This window comes from Schistocerca piceifrons, chromosome 4, assembly GCF_021461385.2.
Source record: "Schistocerca piceifrons isolate TAMUIC-IGC-003096 chromosome 4, iqSchPice1.1, whole genome shotgun sequence".
In the NCBI taxonomy this organism is placed as follows: domain Eukaryota; kingdom Metazoa; phylum Arthropoda; class Insecta; order Orthoptera; family Acrididae; genus Schistocerca; species Schistocerca piceifrons.
Genome location: NC_060141.1, coordinates 720,267,727 through 720,289,996, shown reverse-complemented (window position 1 = coordinate 720,289,996; position 22,270 = coordinate 720,267,727). Strand labels below are relative to the sequence as shown.

At 39.4% G+C, this 22,270-nt stretch overlaps 2 protein-coding genes across 4 annotated transcripts in view; one reads left to right on the top strand and one right to left on the bottom strand.

The window, feature by feature from the left end:
- LOC124794675 (alpha-1,3-mannosyl-glycoprotein 4-beta-N-acetylglucosaminyltransferase A) overlaps positions 1–15,612 on the top strand; it is an 834,427-nt gene extending 818,815 nt beyond the window's left edge. For both annotated transcript variants that reach the window (XM_047258208.1, XM_047258209.1), the window contains 3 exons: positions 9,556–9,695; positions 11,032–11,147; positions 14,905–15,612. In XM_047258208.1, the coding sequence (XP_047114164.1) occupies positions 9,556–9,695; positions 11,032–11,147; positions 14,905–14,928 (280 nt within the window). In that variant the 3' untranslated portion in view covers positions 14,929–15,612. The remainder of the gene's footprint in view (positions 1–9,555; positions 9,696–11,031; positions 11,148–14,904) is intronic.
- A 2,307-nt stretch (positions 15,613–17,919) lies between these two features.
- LOC124795123 (L-serine dehydratase/L-threonine deaminase-like) overlaps positions 17,920–22,270 on the bottom strand; it is a 91,545-nt gene continuing 87,194 nt past the window's right edge. For both annotated transcript variants that reach the window (XM_047258985.1, XM_047258986.1), the window contains exon 8: positions 17,920–18,290. In XM_047258985.1, coding sequence (XP_047114941.1) covers positions 18,109–18,290 — 182 coding nt within the window. In that variant the 3' untranslated portion in view covers positions 17,920–18,108. The remainder of the gene's footprint in view (positions 18,291–22,270) is intronic.

The following is a 22,270-nucleotide window of genomic DNA, read 5'->3' as shown; positions in this document are numbered from 1 at the left end:
AGTTCCCTTCTCTAAATCACCGGGAAAAAACGCTCAACCAGTCTGTGACATACCAAAGTTGTCAAATCAGAATTGCTGTTGTCCATGCCGTGACAAAATTAATTTTTTCCACTTTGCTTTCTGTTGCACCTCTTTTCTTCCTATTCGTTTGCCCCAATTTTGTTTTTGCTTTGTATTCATCTGCAACATGTTTCTCCATATTAAGTCGTTTCTCTTCTGCCTTTGATGTGTCTTTTTCCTCACAAGTTCAGATTTCAGCAGATTGAGACTCCAGGCTCATTCTGAATGCATGCAAGAGCAAGTCTACACTGATTTATGAAATCGACTGGATGCAATTGTTCGCATGGGCAAAATTCCTTAAACTGTTCATAAACAAGCAAATTATTGATGATATTGTTAGTGCAACAGTCCATGCCGCTGTTTTCTTTGCGTTAGCATTTCTGCTTCGTTTTGGATTACATTTGTCTCAACTGACATGTTGCAAATTGAATTTCTTCATGTTTCTTCCAGTTCCTGTACTTTCCATTTCTTAATATGAATATTGTTGTTACACACTGTCATACTTAGACACATTTTTTTATTCTGTTTGCATGCATCTTTAACATGAAAAACTTCATTTTTGTTACTTCACTGTTCGTTAGAACTTTTTTAACAGTTTCTTGCTGAGGGTTTACTTGGGCCTGTATTTTAGTTACATCTGCTTCTATCTGTTGACAGTGTGCAAACCTCATGTGAAATTCGGGCTGTTGCATGTTGAGCAACTCACTACATTTCATAAATTTATTGAACTTATCCTGCATGGCATTATGAATATCTCTTGCTTTTCCATCTAATAATTTGTCAAAATCATATTATCAATTTATGATTATTTGCCTTCAGTTTTTGACACAAAGATTGATTATCTGCCCTCATTTTTTGATTATTTACCTTTGTCTGTACACAGGTGTCTTTAAAAAAATTATGTTGCCAAGTACTTCCTTTGTACATTATCAACATAATTATTATCTATCACTGCCTCTTGTGATTCGACATTTACATTCAAATTTGAACTTAAATTTTTAGTTTTCTCTGCAATTTGAATTCAGTTCATTACTCCTAGCTCATTAATGAGATCCATATCACCATTTTCCTATTTGACAAATTACGTCACCATTCTTTACTGGACTTGCCACTATTATTCAAATACCCACTCTGCACACACAATTTATACCAAAATAGTAGTTCACTGTCTGTATAATTTTTCCTGTTCAATGTTGCTTGAAAATTTGGGGCACCATTGAAAATTTCAAATTTAAAAGATTTCAGGATATGATGTCCAGTCACTGTCACCATATACGAGGGTTGTCCACAAAGTAAGTTTAGTTTCTATTTCTATCCGTGGTAGCACTACATTCCCAGTACCAAGCATGTGTGGCAGTTACTCTGACTCAAGGAGAAGACATGTATGCCATTTTCAGATTGCTGCTGCTGTCATGTGCTTTGTAGTGCTTCTTTATAATTGGTAATTGAAAATGCCATTACATGTGAAATCAGATCTGCGATTCATTTCCTAAATGCATAGAAAGTTAAACCAAAGGAGATTAATCAGCAGATCTGCGAGGTTTATGGACAAAATGCTATGAGTGATTCAATGGTTGTAAGATGATGGGTAAGACTGTTCAATGAAGGATGTGATCAAGGACACAACGGAGAATGAAGTGGACGGTCGTCTGTGGTTACTGATGAACTGGTTCACACAACTAAACAGAAGATTACGCACAACTGTAAGTTTACACTTAGTGCCCTTGCTATGGAAGTTCCGTAAATCTCATGATCATTAATTCATGAAATTGTTACTGAAAAACGGAAATTTCATAAACTTTGCTCACGTAGGGTGCCCAAAACTCTTACTGAACAACACAAAAAACAACAGATGGGCAGTGCATTTCAGTTTTCGACATGCTCCAATGGAGGAGATGGTTTTCTTTCTTGGATAGTCACGGGGGATGAAACTTCGGTAGTGTACGGCACCCCTGAAGTAAAATGGCAGTCAATGGAATGGAGGCACACTTCATCCCCAACGATGGTTAAGCCTAAGCAAATCTAGACACTTTGAAAAGTAAGATGCACCATTTTTCGGGACAGTGATTTCTTACCATGAGGCCAAACAATCAATGCACATGGTTACCGTGAGATCATTAAGAAATTGCGCCATGCAATACAGAAAAAGCACCGAGGGTTACTGTCAAAAGGTGGTGTTTTTTTCCACGATAATGTCCAATCTCACATGGCGAATGTGACCAAACAACATTTCACTGCGACGCGTTTGATCATTCTCCGTACAGCCCGGGCCTCGCTCCTAGTAACTTTCATCTCTTCTTACACCTAAAATCTGTCCTTGGTGGTCAACACTTTGATGATGATGATGATGATGATGATGATGATCTGAAATAACATGTTACCACATGGTTGAATACACCGGCGGCGACCTTCTATGAAGAAGGCATACAAAAACTTGTGCCACACTATGAAAAGTGCCCACAAAATTTCGGAAGCTATGTAGAAAAGTAGTTTAATGGATGTAGATTTTTGTACAATAAATATTTTTTCTGTACCTGTACACACACGTTTTATATAACCAAATGGAACTTACTTTGTGGACGTATGGTGCCCTGTATTATATGATGCTATCTCTCTCTTATTATATTCGATGATCTAATGATATATTTTCTTTTGCTGGTGATTTTCAGGAAGAGGACAATGCTGGATTGGATTGAAAATAATTATTAGCAAATCTCAAACAGTATGGTGTATTCCCAAAATCATCACTCATATTGTGCAGCTCAACTACAGCCAGTGCTGGCAGCATCTCGTACGCCACAATACAATATAAATTGTTTTCACACTGAAGCTTCACACCATTTGGAACACAGTGTGGATAAATAGCATGACATCACGTCAGCAAGTGCTGATGGCCAATGGCAGACTCTAGCAAACTCCATACTGCAACTACTGTGCTACGTAATGCAAGTGCACGGAACAACAATCACAATATTGGGACGCACTGTTAGCAGGCAAAGATTACTGTGAAATGCTGGACTCAACTAAATGAGCAGTAGCATACTGCATAATCTGCAGTAAAGTTAGTCAATAAACTTACAACAAATGTTCCAAAATAAAACAAACGTATCAACGTGGAAAGATTTAAAATCTTCAAATGCGGGGACTCTTACAAAAAGTTCCGCTGGTTCAGTCTAATGTCCGCTGTTCTTCCTGATATACAAAAATGACATTCCGTTCACCACTTTGCGTATTTTCATTTAGTGATGTACTATAGGCTTGTCTTGCAGAATAGCTCATTGCCACAACAATACATATTATGCAGTTGCAACTGACGGTCATCTTGGGGACATCTGTCTGAAGTACAGATGCAGTTCTGGACAGTCAAACACCTTGCTAAAATTATAGAAAATGCCAACAAGGTATTTGCTGTTGTTCAGTGCGTCAAATTTTTAATGGGGTCCTGCTTCTAGAATAACTAACTTAAAACCTGTTAATCCTTTTGCGGGCCATGGGGAATGTACTTTCCACTAAATGTGTTTCTTTACAGCAGTTAAGGGAATGTGTGTTACTAAACTACCGGCCACTAAAATTGCTACACCGTGAAGATGACATGCTACAGACGTGAAATTTAACCGACAGGAAGAAGATGCTGTGATATGCAAATGATTAGCTTTTCAGAGCATTGACACAAGGTTGGCACTGATGGCGATACCTACAGCGTGCTGACATGAGGAATTTTTCCAACCAATTTCTCATACACAAACAGCAGTTGACTGGCATTGCCTGGTGAAACGGTGTTATGATGCCTCGTGAGGAGGAGAAATGCATACTTATTACATTTCCGACTTTGATAATGGTCGGATTGTAGCCTATCGCGATTGTGGTTTATCATATCGCGACATTGCTGCTCGTGTTGGTAGAGATCCAATGACTGTTAGCAGAATATGGAATCGGTGATTTCAGGAGGGTAATACAGAACGCTGTGCTGGATCCCAACGGCCTCGTATCACTAGCAGTCGCGATGACAGGCATCTTATCTGCATGGCTGTAATGGATCGTGCAGCCACGTCTCGATCCCTGAGTGAACAGATGGGGACATTTGCAAGACAACCACCATCTGCACGAACAGTTCGACGTTTGCAGCAGCATGGACATTCAGCTCTGAGGCCATGGCTGTGGTTACCCTTGACGCCGCATCGCACACAAGAGCACCTTCGATGGTGTACTCAACGACGAATCCCAGTGCACGAACGGCAAAACGTCATTTTTTCAGATGAATCCAGGTTCTGTTTACAGCATCATGACTGTCGCATCCGTGTTTGGCGACATCGCGGTGAACGCACATTGGAAGCGTGTATTCGTCATTGCCATACTGGCGTATCACCTGGTGTGATGGTATGGGAGTGCCATTGGTTACACGTCTGTCACCTCTTGTTCACATTGACGACACTTTGAATTGTGGACGTTACATTTCAGATGTGTTATGACCCGTGGCTCTACCCTTCATTCGATCCCTGCAAAACCCTACATTTCAGCAGGATAATGCACAACCGCATGTTTCAGATCCTGTACGAGCCTTTCTGGATACAGAAAATGTTCGACTACTGCCCTGGCCAGCACATTCTCCAGATCTCTCACCAATTGAAAACATGTGGTCAATGGTGGCTGACCAACTGGTTCGTCACAATATGCCAGTCACTACTCTTGATGAACTGTGGTATCGTGTTGAAGATGCATGGGCAGCTGTACCTGTACACGCCATCCAAGCTGTATTTGACTCAGTGCCATGGCGTATCAAGGCCGTTACTGCTGCCAGAGGTGGTGGTTCTGGGTACTGATTTCTCAGGATCTATGCACCCAAATTGCGTGAAAATGTAATTGCATGTCAGTTCTAGTATAATATATTTGTCCAATGATTACCCGTTTATCATCTGCATTTCTTCTTGGTGTAGAAATTTTAATGGCCAGTAGTGCACTTCTGTATGCTCCTGGCATCTAGTGACAGTCTGCTGTACCAGCTGTAGTTTCTGTTTGTTGTGAAATACAGTCTTCAGCACTGTGGGAAGTATCCCACCAAACAATGGTGTTTCAATGGTTGTAGGGAACAATGGTTATTACCAAAGTAATTTTTGCAAGGGGCTTAGGAAGTATACTAAACACACAATTAATCTTTCATTTGTAGTACTTGGGAAGCATACTTCCCACAATCTTAGGGGTGTTCCAGAGCTTTTGGGGATACGTCTCACCATCTCTGCCTATGCCTGAAATCTTGTCATAGCACACCGTACCAGGTGTATGAAAACTGCTCCAACGATCGGTTTCTGTTTATCATGGGATCACTACTGTTGTCAGAACACTTTGCTTTGCTTCTGAAATATACATTATTGTGACCTGTGTTGCTCATACATTTATTGCATGGTAAAGTTTCAAGGATTGTTTTCACATTGTGGCAACTAAGCTTCAATATCAATAGCAATTATTTTTTAAATAAAGTAAAAGAAAACATAAAATAAAAACAGTAAACACTCTTCATTAACACTCTATGTGTAATAGCAACACAAAACCACTCTCAAAAGGGAAGTGGAAATCCATTTATCACCAGTTTTAATACCTCACAAAGTTGTCATGGTGATACATGTACCACAATAGGTTTTGGTCCTAAACCACAAAAATAAAATTATCAGAAAATAATAATTATATATAAAAACAAAGATGAGGTGACTTACCGAACGAAAGCGCTGGCAGGTCGATAGACACACAAACATACACACAAAATTCAAGCTTTCGCAACAAACTGTTGCCTCATCAGGAAAGAGGGAAGGAGAGGGGAAGACGAAAGGAAGTGGGTTTTAAGGGAGAGGGTAAGGAGTCATTCCAATCCCGGGAGCAGAAAGACTTACCTTAGGGGGAAAAAAGGACAGGTATACACTCGCACTCACGCACATATCCATCCACACATACAGACACAAGCAGACATATTTAAAAGACAAAGAGTGTATGTATGAATGTTTGTGTTTGTTTGTGTGTCTATCGACCTGCCAGCGCTTTCGTTCGGTAAGTCATCTCATCTTTGTTTTTATATATAATTTTTCCCACGTGGAATGTTTCCCTCTATTATACTGATATCAGAAAATAATAATAACAACGTCATTGTTCTGTGCATATCTGGAAGATCATAAGTAGAATACTAAAGGTAATCACTTCTGTATATTTAAGCAGGACATAAACATATGGAGAATAATGTAAAGTAGCAGGTTAGTTGATGATCTTGGTTTTCTTCAGAACTCCCCCCTCTCCCCTCCTCCTGCTCTTGTCTTGTTCTACATCTGGATAGATAGTTTTCAAAGCCACCATAAGGTGCATGGCACAGCGTACCTTGTACCACTACTTGTCATTTCCCCTCCTGTTCCACTCGCAAATAGAGTAAGGGAAAAGCGACTGTGTACGCCTCTGTATGAACCCTTATTTCTTGTATCTTAGCGTTGTGGTCCTTACACACGATGTATGTTGGCAGCGGCAGCAGCAGCAGCAGAATCGTTCAGCAGTCAGCTTCAAATGCCAGTTCTCTAAATTTTCTCAACAGTTTTTCCCGAAAAGAATGCTGCCTTCCATCTATGGATTCCTATTTCAGTTCCTGAAGCAGCTCCGTAACACTTAAGTTTTTGTTCGAACCAAGTGGTAACAAATCTAGCAGCCCCCCTCCTCCTGAATTGCTTTGATGTCTTCCTTCAATCTGAGCTGGTATGGATCCCACACACTCCAGCAGTACTCAAGAATAGAGCACACCAGTGTTCTGTATGTGGTCTCCTTAAATGACGTGGCTGTGTCAAGCAAGACCCTAGTAATACTGTATCCAAACATTACAGGTTTGTTCTTCCTACTCATCCACATTAACTTACATTTTTCCACATTTAGGGCTAGTTGCCATTCGTCATGCCAACTAAAAATTTTGTTTAAGTCATCTTGTATCTTCCTACAGTCACTCAACTTCGACACCTTAGGCATCATCAGCAAACAGCCCCAGGTTGCTGCCCATACTGTCTGCCAAATCTTCTATGCATATAGAGAACAGTAGTGATCCTATCACACTCCCCAGGGGCACTCCTGACGATAACCTTGTCTCTGATTAACACTCGCCGTCAAGGTCAACATACTGCGTTCTATAACTTAGTCTTTGAGCTACTCACATATCTGTGAACTTATTCCATATGCTCGTACCTTTGCAACGACCTGCAATGGAGCTCCATCTGAAATGCTTTCCAGAAATCTAGAGATACGGAACCTGTCTGTTGCCTTCATCCATAGTTCTCAATATACCATGTGAGAAAAAAGGCAAGCAGAGTTTCGCATGAGTGATGCTTGCTAAAACCATGCTGATTTGTGGACATACGCTTCTTAGCCTCAAGAAAGTTTATTATATTCGAACTGAGAATGTGCTCAAGGATTCTGCAGCAAACTGAAGGTTAGTATATTGGTTGGTAATTTTGCAGGTCTATTCTGTTACCTTGCTTATATACTACAGTCACCTGTGCTTTTTTCCAATCACTTGGGACTTTGTGCTGGGCAAGAGATTCATGATAAATGCAACCTAGGCCTATGCTGTTGAGTACTCTTTGTAAAATCAAACTGGGGTTCCATCTGGATTTGGTGATTTATTTAATCTTTAAGTTGCTTCTCTATGCCAGGTATGCTTATTTCTGTGTCGTCCATATGGGAATCTGTCCGATGGTCAAATTACGGTATGTTTATACAGTTCTCCTGCATGAACAATTTCTTGACTGTGAAATTTAAAAATTCGGCTTTCGTTTTGCCATCTTCAACTGCCACACGAGACTGGTCAACAAGGGACTGAATGGAAGCCTTAGATCCCCTTAGTGATTTTACATACAACCAGAATTTTCTCAGGTTCTCTGCCAGTTCTTTTGCAAAGGTGTGATGGTGGTAACCGATCTATGCCTCGTGCATAGATCTTTTCACAGAAGCACGAATCTTTGTTTATCATCGTCTGTGCATCTCCCTTTGAACCTAGAGTGCAACCATCTCTCCTTCCTCAGCTTCTTACGATTTTCATTACTAAACCGTGGTGAGTCTTGTTCCACACAGCTTTATTTGGGAATACCAGAATGGTTGAGAAAAGTTCCAAATTATGGAGTGTGTGTTGCAAAGTGCTACTTTCAGATTCTGTTGAAGCACTCCCTCTTCTAGAATATAGATTACAAAGGGGAATAAACTTCTCTCCTATAGTGCCTACTGTGTAAGCTCTTCATCACTGTTTTGCTGAAGATTGTCTTTGCTGTATATTCTCCTGGCATGTCTTCATCTATTCCATATGAGTAATGAGCTACTTCCTTGTCATGGTTCTCCAGCAACTACTTTTGATGCTGAATAGAATGTTATCACAACATTTTGTGGATCTGGTTGAAGCACATCAGAATTTCTCACCAGATAAAAATTAAAGAAATTTTGGGAACTCAAAAAAACTACTGAAATGAAAAAAACTTGAGTATCTTCATCTGAACGTGTTTTCAACCACAGTCATTTACAAAAAGTTTACTTAACAACACAGAAAAAGTTCTGTGGTGTAGTGGTCCTGCAAATATAAAATATGCATAGCTATTTTTAAAAAAAATAAAGCTTCAATACTGTGTTACACTGTATTTTATATAATGTGTCAAATTGTTGTCCAAATTATTTTTGTTTAGGCTAGCAGTAGCCAAATGAAAATTAATACATAGCCAGGAAACAAGAACTTCTGGCATTACATGTTGTAAGAGGATTACAGTAATGAACATGCAACTTGGAACAGAGAACACACCCAATAACAACAGTCTTTCTGGTACACAATCTCAAAAGTGCTGCAACTGTTTTGCAGTAGTGCTGCAGTGTAGTTTGATGTTTGTTGATACTTCCCTTGCAGATGCATAAACCCTGCCAGCAGCTATCGCTTTATTTGTAGATAAAGCTTCAGTGTCATGTATGTTGTTCATTGGGACTTCATTCGTGATTGAGTTGTAAAATATCATCCATAGGATTTGCATTTCTCAGGCTGCTGGTTCTCCTTAGGTCATGAGAAATACAAATTCTTTAAAAAATTGCAGTTTTAAGGAGGATACATTAGGCTTCACATACACTGATGTATTTGCAGTTATGTGACAAATACATGACAAGAAATTTCAGAGATGGAAGAAAGATGGTGGTGAAGGTGATATAAGCTGATTACTGCTGGCCACTTGTCATAGAATCACCAGTAAAAGTACACAAATGGCTTGTGAAATGAGTATTTATTCGAATATTGTGATCAGCACCACAGGCACAGACAAATAGTTAAATTATACTGGCTAGTGTTTATATCTTTCCTTTTCTTCTTATCTCTCCAGGGAATTTGATGTAATGATTGTTTGTTGAAATAAATATGTATGAACGAATTTGTATCTATAAACGTATAGAATGTATTGAACATATATGAAAGTCCATGATTAAGTTTCCCTAAAGTGCACCTTACCTGTGTTTCAGATACCTGTTCAGAAGTGGGAATGCAGAACATCCCTCAGACCGTTTTTACAACACGTCTGTAGAAGTTCTACCAGAATCTAGTCAAAATACCCTCAGCAAAAGCGATTACAATTCCACATCTGATGGATATATTATTGTTGGTATGCTGATGATTTTAATTACTAATTATTGCTTTTGCAGAAAAATCTAATGGAATGTGAGGCATTTATTTAAAACTCCAAATGCTTATGACGAGTGCATTCAAAATAACACATAATAAGAACAAAATTGCACTGATTTGAATTAAACTTCATTAAGGACAGTATTAGTTGTTTTTCTTTGTGTTTAATATTCCTTTTTTTGTCAGACTCATCAAAGGCACGTAACGGCATGGATAGTGACGCACTTATAAGTAAATTAGAATATTATTTTGCAAGTAATGCTACATATGGTTCATCTTACACATGTGAGCTAAAAATATCATGACCACCTGCTTTAATAGCGTGATCGTCCACCTGTGGAATGCAAGAGAGCAGTGGTTCTGCATGACGTGGATTTGACAGGTTTTTGATGGGTTTCTCGAGGTGTGTGGCACCAGATGTCTAAGCACAGCTCTCACAATTCCTACAAATTACGTGCTAGTGGTTTCTGGGTGCAGTGATCACACCTAACAGCATCCCAGATGTGTTCAGTACCATGCATGGACAGTGGTCTGCACGGTGCGAAGCACGTTTTGAGCAGCCATTCACTTGGGTGACGGGGCATATAGTTAAGCCCACTTACATAGTGTAACAAGAAACTTGATTCATTCATCCAAGCTACAAGTTTCCATTGACTCGAAGTCGAATCTCGATGACCCTGTGCCCACTGCTGTTGTAATTTTTGTTGCACAAACATGGGACCATGTAAGGTGTCATCTGCTCTGATTCCCCATGTTCAAAATTGTACACTGAATGATGTGCTTCAAAACACTTGTGCATTTGACAGCATTGTATGCTGTCATCAGATCTGCCACAGATTGCTGCCTATGCTGCTTTACAGAGCAATTGACACTCTCCAGCCTCCACATACTGTGATGAGGCACAGACATCCAAAACACTTTGTTGCCTGCTCTTGGTTTCACTGTCCTTACATGACTTTCTACTTACGCTCATGACGTTAGCAGCAACTTTTCTAATGCTTGTATATGAAGGCTGTTTTGGCATCTTATTAAAAACTGTGTGTAGTACAGGTGCCTCATTCCTCTGCTCTTGCTTGGCCAGAGATCCAGACTACAATACCTGTGAGTGCTTGGAGGCGGACAGTGGCTTTACGTTAGAAAATATGTTCCAAGATCTGTCTGGATAGGCTGTTAAAAGCTGTTTATTGTTCTCACTCTTATAATTTTGTTCAAAACCTAAGGGTTTTAACAAAAGAATTGAAAATTACTTGTTGCTTGCTAATTTTCTGTTATACAATTAATGAATGCCACGAATGAGAAACTGACACCATTTGCAGGCCAGTTCGATAGTATGGGTGTGGCAGAGGGTGCCGTCAACACGCAGCTGGGTCCAATCCGCACCTTGCGCCTCAGCGTACACAGTGACAGTGAGAACTGGGCCATCCTCAGTGAGGTAAGTTCAAGGTAGTAGAGCCTCTCCAGCCATGGAGGAAAATGAAGGGCAAAGGATATGGTTTCTGGACGGCTTTAGAAGTGGTAGCTCCTTTTTAAAGAACGGTTTCCCAGTACTGATTCCGCTCTCTGGTTTAACTATAGTGTTCTCAATGGAGAGACATCTACAGACAAAGTGTTGTGTTTGCTAAAAACTCTTCAATCCAGCCACACAGCTGGTCTGATATTCCTTTATTAGGTGACAATGCGGAACTGTATCAAACGCCTTCTGGAATTCAAGGAAAATTGCATCTACCTGGGAGCCTGTATCTAATATTTTCTGGGTCTCATGAACAAATAGAGCGAGTTGGGTCTCACCCGATTGCTGTTTCCGGAATCCATGTTGATTCCTGCAGAGTAGATTCTGGGTTTCCAGAAATATCATGATACGCGAGCAAAAAACACATTCTAATATTCTACAACAGATTGATGTCAGAGATACAGGCCTATAGTTTTCTGCATCTGCTCGATGACCCTTCTTGAAAACTGGAACTACCTGTGCTCTTTTCCAATCATTTGGAACCTTCCATTCCTCTAGAGACTTTTGGTACACGGCTGTTAGAAGGGGGGCAAGTTCTTTCGCGTACTCTGTGTAGGACGTTAATTTATATCCAATGAAAGAAAGTTCTGTAAACAACTTTTTTATAAAATACAACAGAAAGTTGATTAACGTTTATATAACGACTAAGAACCTCCGTTAGATATTTCTGGGTTTCAAGAATAATCACTGAATTGCTTTGTTTTGAATGCAAAATAAATATTTCAAACTGGCATATATGTTGCTGGTTACCAGATAACGAAATGTTATTGCCAGCCTTACTGCAGCAGTTTCCCAAACAGAAAATCTAAAATCTCCCTGTGAACTCCTGAAATTTGTGAACAAAACGTCAGTCACTTTGTATTTCTTGTACATCTGTTAGTTAGCTACTTTACCCACTGTCACTTCTGTGTTTCATTTTTCCATTGCCTTTTCACCACAATAAACACAGCACAAACTCTCGAGCAAGGAAGGGGATACATAGCTGGCTGGTTGCATAATAAGGCAACATGTGGACATGGATGCACATGCATTCTTTCTACAAATTTTTGAGCATGCACATTTACTCTGATGCATCTTCAATTGTGCATGAAGGCAATGTGTGGCATATGATTTATGAGCGTTTTATTAGTGTGTCTGGTAGTGAATTGTTGGGTGTACAGTCAAGTTATACACTGTACATTCACATTGTAACCACCTGTCAAAAGCCTGAATAACCACCTTATACAAAACAGACCACTGCAAGACATGCAGTAGGAGAGCCAATGAGGTTCTGGAAGATACCAGCATGGATGTGGAACCATGCCATACACGCCAAAACAATCTGTTCGATGGGGCATAAAATATAATTCATCAGAAAAGGTCATGTGTCACCACTCAGTTGATGCCCAACCGGTACTGACATGTAGATTCCAGCTTTTGCTGTCAATGAACAGCCGTTACCATAGACGGAGGGGTGGATGAACCAAGCTCCTGCTGTGGAGGTTCATACATAGCAACATTTGCTGAACAGTCTTTGATGACACATTGTTAGTAGAACCTTGGGTCATCTGGGTGGTCAGTTGCTGAACAGTTGCACACCTACTTGCCTTTGCACAGCTGTTGTTCACCCCTGTCATATAAGGGATGTGGTGCAACACTGCTACCTGGTGCCAGTTTTGGATAGTCCATTTTGCCATGGACCCTATACTTTAACCCCAGTGGCATGCGAGGTGTTTACAAAATGCGAGGTGTTTACAAAATGCGAGGTGTTTACAAAATGCGAGGTGTTTACAAAATGCGAGGTGTTTACAAAATGCGAGGTGTTTACAAAATGCGAGGTGTTTACAAAATGCGAGGTGTTTACAAAATGCGAGGTGTTTACAAAATGCGAGGTGTTTACAAAATGCGAGGTGTTTACAAAATGCGAGGTGTTTACAAAATGCGAGGTGTTTACAAAATGCGAGGTGTTTACAAAATGCGAGGTGTTTACAAAATGCGAGGTGTTTACAAAATGCGAGGTGTTTACAAAATGCGAGGTGTTTACAAAATGCGAGGTGTTTACAAAATGCGAGGTGTTTACAAAATGCGAGGTGTTTACAAAATGCGAGGTGTTTACAAAATGCGAGGTGTTTACAAAATGCGAGGTGTTTACAAAATGCGAGGTGTTTACAAAATGCGAGGTGTTTACAAAATGCGAGGTGTTTACAAAATGCGAGGTGTTTACAAAATGCGAGGTGTTTACAAAATGCGAGGTGTTTACAAAATGCGAGGTGTTTACAAAATGCGAGGTGTTTACAAAATGCGAGGTGTTTACAAAATGCGAGGTGTTTTGGAAATCCTTCCAACTGTGGCCCAAAAACCAATATCTTGCCATTTTGGAGATCAGATAAATCAATCCATTTCCGCATTATGACGACTGCGCTGTTCTCTGCGTCCCTTGTCATGCCTCGTACACCCTCCACTGCTAGCTGCCACCTGAGAGTGGTTATCACACATTACCATTGAACATAGGCAGTGGTCACAAAGTGACTAGGCAAAGTATATACCATTTTTGAACAAAGTATTTTGACAAATTTAGGTACTGCAAGTACAGGTCTTACATGTGTGATCATGTACAGAGTATTAGGATGACTAAAGTTTAGAATCTGTGAAGTTCAGTCAAAAAAATTCTATTGATTTTTGAAGAAAATGTTTGTGTATACAAGAATCTATGCACACTGACCTGCACTTCATTAGTTGAAACATTTGTAATAAAGACCGGAACCAAATGTAACAAAGAAAGCCATGGTGGGAACACCATGGGTAGTGCCAATCGGGCAGAGCTTCACCAAAGAGTCATGCCTAGTTTTCAAAGAGAATGGGTAATCACATGACAAATCAGTGTGCAGTAGCAGTCTAAACCAACAATACCTGTAGAAAAAGTTACATTGAGAAGCTAAGTGGAAAATTTAGATTTTTCTTAAGAAAAATGGCACACAACATATTCTACTAATTAAAACAAAGGTAAAATATCTATTTCATAATACTAATGATGCAGAATTTTGAAAACAGTGTGTGCACCTCATTCTTTATCAATGTGTTGTACCTAAGCTATATTCTCAGAGTAATGGGGAAGAAGTGCAAAGAACATTGGTTGCGGCAGTGTGTTGTTTGTTTTGAAGGTAAAATAAATAAATAAATCAGATGGAAAAAGATCAGCACTGTAGTTCAAGCCGCGCGGGATTAGCAAAGCGGTCTAAGGCGCTGCAGTCATGGACTGTGCGGCTGGTCCCGGCGGAGGTTAGAGTCCTCCCTCGAGCGCGCGTGTGTGTGTGTGTGTGTGTGTGTGTGTGTGTGTGTGTGTGTGTGTTTGTCCTTAGGATAATTTAGGTTAAGTAGTGTGTAAGCTTAGCGACTGATGACCTTAATAGTTAAGTCCCATAAGATAAAAAAATGTAGTTCAAGCTGCAACTTTAATATTAGATAAATAGAGCATATTTAAGATCATTGCCCACGTCATCCTCTGAAGGTACTAAGTCGGTGAAATATTGTCTCACTGGAATTTTCAACTCCTCTGCACACATGAAAACAAACCACCTAACAAGAAGATAATTTACTGTTTCAAATTAGATCCAGATAAAGGCATAATGAACATTAAACAGTTTACTTAATGTTACACTCCATTTGCTTTTATTTTAGCTACTGATGTAATTTGTTGCAGATCCACGTGGTGGCAGGCAGCTGACACAAGCGTCGGAAGGACCACAGCTTCTGTTGGTCATCTCAGGGTCTGGAGAAGCCCGGCACCAGCAGCACAACAGCTCTGTAGCCGGCCCTTGCTCAGCTAGTGATCTTCATGACTTTCTTCTCCTGAGACAGTCTGTCTTTGACAGATACAGCACACACAGACATGTTAACTCATTTTTGTGCTTGTTGTGTGGCTGTGAGCAGCTCAGCTTTCTCTGTATTGAGATGAGCTGGTGAGTGGTGGGACTCTACATGGCTTCACTGGTTCTGACAATAGAATTCATCTAAGCGAACAATGTGACTGGCTTTTTATACCTTTTTGTATTTTCTCTTGCTGGATGTTACACCCTTAGGAAAAATAATTACAATGGCCTATTATGTTTTAAAAAGTTTGTGGAACACTTCACGTTTTGTCATTCTTTTCAATGTCTTAATGGTTTGTATCTTACTGACTTCTGACCAGTTATGTACACACTGGTAAATTTTGTTGCAATACTGGAGTCCATAAATGAGAACGGCATGTGTTTAGTCCTCATGGATAAATGGAAAATGATAAAGAAAAACCGTTGCTCAATTAAAGCTTCTGTCATATCAGCTATGCTGAGAGTATAAGTAAATTTGTCTGCTTTCTTACTTGTATATCTTTCATTGGCTTGGTGTATTAATCGTGGTTAATATACAATTTAGGAACTCACTGACTTCATCTTAATCTAAGGCCTAAGGCATGTTGCATTTAAAAAAAAAACCACCCTGATCTTGAAATGATATGTTTAAATCATTTCACACACACTAAAGGAAAGCAGGTTATGCAATCTGTTGCTAACACATTTTAGCTTCCTAATATGTACACCATGACTGGCTCATTTTACTCCAACACAAAATTATAAACCTCAGATCAGTTAGGTTTTTCTCATACATGGTGATTCTGTTTCCAATACATTTACTCCTCAGATAAGCCATGCTGGATCTTGTTGGACATTGTAGCTGTCATTCAATTAAAGACTGTTGAGGGAGGCTGCAACCAGCCACAAATACTTAAAACAAAAAAAGTCATTGCTCTCTCTGATTTTGGGTCATTATAGTCCTACATTTATTTTATTACTTTAAGTACTATCAGCAGCATGTCATGTGCTCACATACTACATGAGAATATTTGACATTAGTGGCACTTAGTGCTACATGAATAGCTTGCATATGTAAAAATTACATGCACTTAAAACCACAAATAGGGGATGAGGGCTGCACGGAGTGGCCACGCAGTTTGAGGTGCCATGTCACAGACTGCATGGTTCCTCCTCCCGCAGGTTAGAGTCCTCACTCGGCGTGTGCGTGCGTGCGTGCGTGCGTGTGTGTGTGTGTGTGTGTGTGTGTGTGTGTGTGTGTGTGTGTGTGTGTGTGTGTGTGTGTGTGTGTTGTTGTTGTTAGCATAGTGAACAATGTTTCACTGCTATTTTGTCACCATGAATTTTGGGAATACTTTTAAATGTGCACACAGTAAAATTGCAAGTTCACAACTGACCAACTTAAAATATTTATATGCATTCTTTTCCTAAGCACAATTTTAAATCAGGTTGCAAATCTTCTGAGGGATAGGCATTAAAATAAATTTGTGCTCTAGTAATTCTGTGCAAAATAACGGTAAAACAACCAGCCAAGCTCACAAAAATCTGAAGTTCATAAGATTAATTATGGCAACTATCCCAGTTTTTATCCTGCCCATACTGACAAATTTTAGCACAAGATATCTAGACCAAAGGGTACTTATAAATCTAAAACCTTCAGTGCTTTTGCCACTTCTATGGATCAACATGGCCACAGCACTTCACACTTCAAGGATTGTTATAGATCTTGCATCATGCCCCTAGCAAAAGGGAGGGGGCGGGGTGGGGGGGGGGGGGGGGGGGGGAGAGGAGAGGATGCTGAAGAATTGGAAATGTACTTCACCTCAATACATTCTAAATGAGCACAAATTTAGCATGCCAATAAGAAATTTCAACAGATTTTTGTTCTGCTATTCAAGCAAGTCAAACATAAGACCCATCAACAGTAACTGCTTACTTTATCTGAAAAAAATGAATGCAGATGTAAATGAAATTAACATACTAGCCACGGAAATTTTTATACTTCCTATGAGGTACTGTAGCTATACTTCAGTTTATTTATATTGGAGGTGAGTAATGAAAGGTGTAAAGTTAAGAATTCATAGTTTAGGTACTGATAGATTAAATTTTCAGTCTTTTTTATGTGCCCATCATCTTTCAGGTGTGCATCCAGCAATGTGATTTTGTTCTTCAGATATTTCAGTGGATAAACCTATCTTCAATGTGAGTTGCCGGCAGAATTTCAACCATTTGACACGATACTGTGGAGTGAACATCTGTGTCGGAGATAAGTGTCTGCAACAAGAATGCCTGTCATAGATATAATTTTTAGCACCTAAGGTGAAAACAAGATACATTCAGCAAATCCACAGTGCTGAGTAATTACTTGGTTGATTACTAAAATGGATGGAATGTGCTGGAATGGCACAGTGATGATTCAGAACAATAATTCCTCTGGGGGTGTTGAAAGATTTCCGTTCTGCGAACAACTCTTCTTTAAGTAGTTCATAAAGTTGCTAGCTGGAGTGCTACACCCCCTCCCCTCTTTCTACCCTCCTCACACTCTCTCTCTCTCTCTCTCTCTCTCTCTCTCTCTCTCTCTCTCTCTCTCTCTCTCTCTCGTCCAAGGTGGGGTAGTCACATTGTATTGGCGCTACATCTCAACCCAGTAATAAAGACATCGCTATGGATGAAACATCCATTGTATTAGTGTTGTATGGCAATCTTTATCAAGTGTCACCATTCCATTCTCATTATTTCATCTCAAATTCTGTAGCTTAAATAACACAGTTCAGCTTTTCTTCTAGATTTTACAGTTACCCATGATTACGGAAAGGCATGAAGGAAATGGGTTATTCTCACAGTGTGGTCCAAAATTAAAGCTCTACTTTGTAAAACATAAGTTATTGTATTCATTGCAATCATATTTGGACAGATATCTCACTATATTTTCACAATAAATATTTCTGTTGTAAATAGTTTATACAGTCCCTGAATTTTTCAGCATTAACCACGGTATTATGTCTGTAGAAAAAGGAAAACCATGTGATATAATTTGTGCATGTGGACTACACTAGTTACTGCAGTTGTGTAGCCCAAGTCTGCAGCTGATCCAGAGTAACTCCAGTACCACCGCATACAATGAGAACAGCAGGACCTGGTGGAATGCGGTGCTCAGAGTCCAGTCTTGACAGAATACCGGAGTAGAGGGCTGCCAGTGTGGCTCCACATGCGGGTTCCACCACCACATTCTCCAGTTCTGGCACAAACAATAAATCCAACAATCAGCACTCAAGACTTCTCAGTAATTGGACACTTTAATGCTGGAACCAGTCATATTATATTTCTGTTAACAATAAAAATTATTATTCCATTAACTAACATGTGAGCCACTGAAGGCTTATCTTCAGAGGGCTGGTATTTACAGGCACTTCACATTTTCAACCAGCTGCTGCTAGTCATGTGACAAAGCAAGCTGGGATAATTTTAATTCCCCTCTTGTTTTACCATCTGCCTACTTTAAAAAAGTTAACTAATTACCATTAACAAATATAAATATAATCTGAGTTTCATATTTCATAAGAGAAAGTTGGCCCTCTGTTTTAAAGAATATTGTGCTTAGTTTTATGTATGTAATGGATTTTCTAGTTTATTTAAACTATTCTTAGTTAGTATCTTTTATTATAGAGCAAAATCAATAATTATTTTGTAACTTAAATTCTACTGTTGACATATATACAAATATAAATTCTGCAATAATTGTAAATATTTGGAAGATGAAATGCTACTGTTCTTAAAGTATCTATTTGGCTCTATTCGAAACATGATAGCAAAACCAGCCCTGAATTAATTCCGAAGTAATTAACAGTTCCTTCGAAAGTGTTTTTTGTGTAACAATATTTGTTAATTTCACGATTTAAAAAAATAATTTGGACTAAACCTTGCAGCAGAAGAAACTGTTAAAAGGAACTAATTTTCGATGTATTCAGTTAATTTAATGAGTTACAATTTGATTGTAATTTCTATAATTTTAATTTCAAACAATGTACACTAGCATATCGAAGAAGATGGGAGCACAGCTCTCCCCACTGCCGTGGTTTGGTTTCTCCCTCAGAGATGTCAGTGTCTGTTGGTGAATCAGTATCTGAGTGACTTGGGATAGGTCATTTACCATGACCCAATAGGTTTCTTTTTTGCTCTCGTGTAATATTTATTATTATTATTATTTTTATTTTCTCAAGGAAAGGACAGGGACTTTATTTCAGTTTCTATAGTAATTTGTTACTCACCTACAACTTTAACCTTGGCACAATTCAGTGCACCTTTAACCCATACGGACACACTCTGATTCATTTACTTTATGACGATTCCTTGTCCTAAGAACCAACGGCATTGTAGACATATAGTAAGATGAAACATGATCTCTGTTATGCACCTCACATATCTGAAATATAACTTCACGGCTATTAAGTCTCCAGCCCTGATACAGTCTCCACTTTACCATCACAAACTAGAGCCACAGTTACCCAACCATTACCATGTGCACTAGTATCAGCATTAGTAAGTGAGGGGAAAAAATACATTGTTTCACAAAGTGCCTAGCATCCAGCGCACATTGGTCTATCGATTATTCATATGAGAGAAGGAAAGTTGCCACTCGCCATATAGCGGAGATGCTGAGATTTTGAAACGTGTACCTGTTGGTTTTTGAGTGCATTCTAAGTTGATTTCCAAATGAATCATAAGTTGATTTTTGAATGGGTGCATAGTGTATGTGATGTTCCTGCCAGGGGAATCCCCGTTGCATCTATAAATAAACTGTCTTGCAGACAAAACGTGACAGGGCTATATGAGGTGAGTGGAGTAAAGCCGAACAAGCGAATGCCAATCGCTATTTGTATTAATAGCTTTTTCAGTATTAGACAACGACAGTTTTTTCTCTTCATGCAGCAAAATGTTTGAACTTTGATGAGGTAATAGATTCTTTCCCAGAAAGAAAAGCATGCCATGTAAAGCTGTAGCAAGATTAGAGAGAAAAAAATGCTAGGACTTAAGGACTGAAGAAACGTGTATTGCTTGCTTGTCTCTTGTCTTTACTGGTTTTATGTATCCTATATTTAATGTTACGTCACAGAAAACACAAGTTGTTAGCTAATAAGCAATAAAGAGGGCAACTTGTTCTCCTGGTTCTGTAAAGTTCGGAAGGTAGGAGACAAGGTACTGGCAGAAGTAAAGCTGTGAGGACGGGGCGGGAGTCGTTCTTGGGTAGCTCAGTGGTAGAGCACTTGCCCGCGAAAGGCAAAGGTCCCGAGTTCGAGTTTCGGTCCGGTACACAGTTTTAATCTGCCAGGAAGTTTCATATCAGCACACACTCTGCTGCAGAGTGAAAATCTTATTCTGGATATACTGGATAATAATTCACAGCATAAAACTTGCTGCCAGAATTTGAAATATGAAGTCCTGCTAACACACACATATAAAAGTAGAAGTGATATTTACTAGCTTTTGGAACTGAAAATTCCTTTTTCTGGAACAAGGGACGAGTAAGTTGTGCAATGTTCACAATGAAAGGCACGTATTTGGGCCATAGGATGAGAAATAATGACTGGGTGCATTTGAAGTACTCTCAGGCTGCAGATGTTGCTATATAGCTAGTTAAGATGAAAAGGAAATCACAGAAGTTGGACAGACAATCATAATTCACAAAGAAACCTTGAAGTAATAAGAGAAAAACTTTAACTGATCAATGAAAGGTAGAAGTGCAAAAATACCCAGGAAAAGATAGAAATATAGAAAAATTTCACTGAGAAATGACAAATAGGAAGTGCAGGGAAGCCGAGACGAAATGGCTGCAGGACAAACATGAAGAAATAGTTGCCAAAAATACGGTTTTAGCATACAGAAAAGGTGAAACAACCTTTGGTAAAATTAAAAGTAAAGGTGGCAACATTAAGAGTGCAACAGAAATTCTACTGTTAAATGCAGAAGAAAGAGAGAGAGTGGAAAGGTGAAAGAGTACATTAAGGCGGCCTCTGCAAGGTGGAGGTCTTGGCTGATGTGACAGGGGGAACTGGAGTTGATTCAGAAGGGATAGGGGATCCATTATTAGTCTGGATTTAAAAGTGCTTTGGAAGACTTGGCATTAAATGAAGCAGAATGTACAGATAACACTCCATTGGAATTCCTAAAATCTCGTGGAAGTTGCGACCAAATGACTAATAAAGTTTGTTTATAGAATCTATAAGCTTAAAGATGTATCATCAAACTTTCAGAAAAATATCATCCACACAATCCCAAACATAGAAAGGACAGATATTGGATGGGGGGGCGCGTCGCATCGTGGCGCTATCACATTATTAGCTTAACAGCTCATGCGCCCAAGTTTCTGACAATAATAACATAGAGAAGAATAGAAAATAAATGGCACATCCTTAAGATGATGCTGCTGATGTTTGACACTGGTACGAGGGAGGCAGTTATGAAGTTGCACTTGAAAAGTAAAATTGTGAAACGTTCAGAAGATAAGTATACCAAGAAAAAGCATTCTACAATGTGAAAGGGTGCAAGATGTTAGAAATTCTAAGGAAAACAAGTGTAAGCTGTAAGGACATATGGGGAATAAACAAGAAGCAAGAGGGAAAAATAAGAATGGAAGACCAAGAATTAGGTGCTCAGATTACAAGCAAGTAGGACAGTGATGCAGTGTGGGTGTATGTATGTTGATAATGTTAATGTAGAGACGGAGCACAGAGTACACAGCTGAACTGAAGAATGCAGCAACATCTGTGGTGGACGGTCTTCTGTACAGGGTGATCAAAAAGTTTCCATTAGAAAGCTGCACAGTGCAGTCCAGAATCAGCATGCCAATGAGGCAAAATAGATGTGATCATTGAAGCAATCATCCCACCAATGCACCATGTTGAAGATCCCATTAGATAAGACACCATGTCCCGCTGTTTGAAGTTGTCCATAACTACCTGCTGCACATCCTTGTCCGATTGGAATTATCAACCATTTGAGGCCCTTTTTTGTAATGGACTGAAGGAGTGATAATCACATGGGGACAGATCAGGACTACAGGGTGGGTGCTCAAGTGTCTCCCATTTTAGCTAGCATAACTTCTATCTTACAAGAAATACAATTGAAGCAGCATAGAACTTGTTTCTGAAAGGCATGCTGCCACATACAAATTATTCGTTCTTCGATAGGTGTCCATCAGTGTTTGTCCTGTGACAGCCA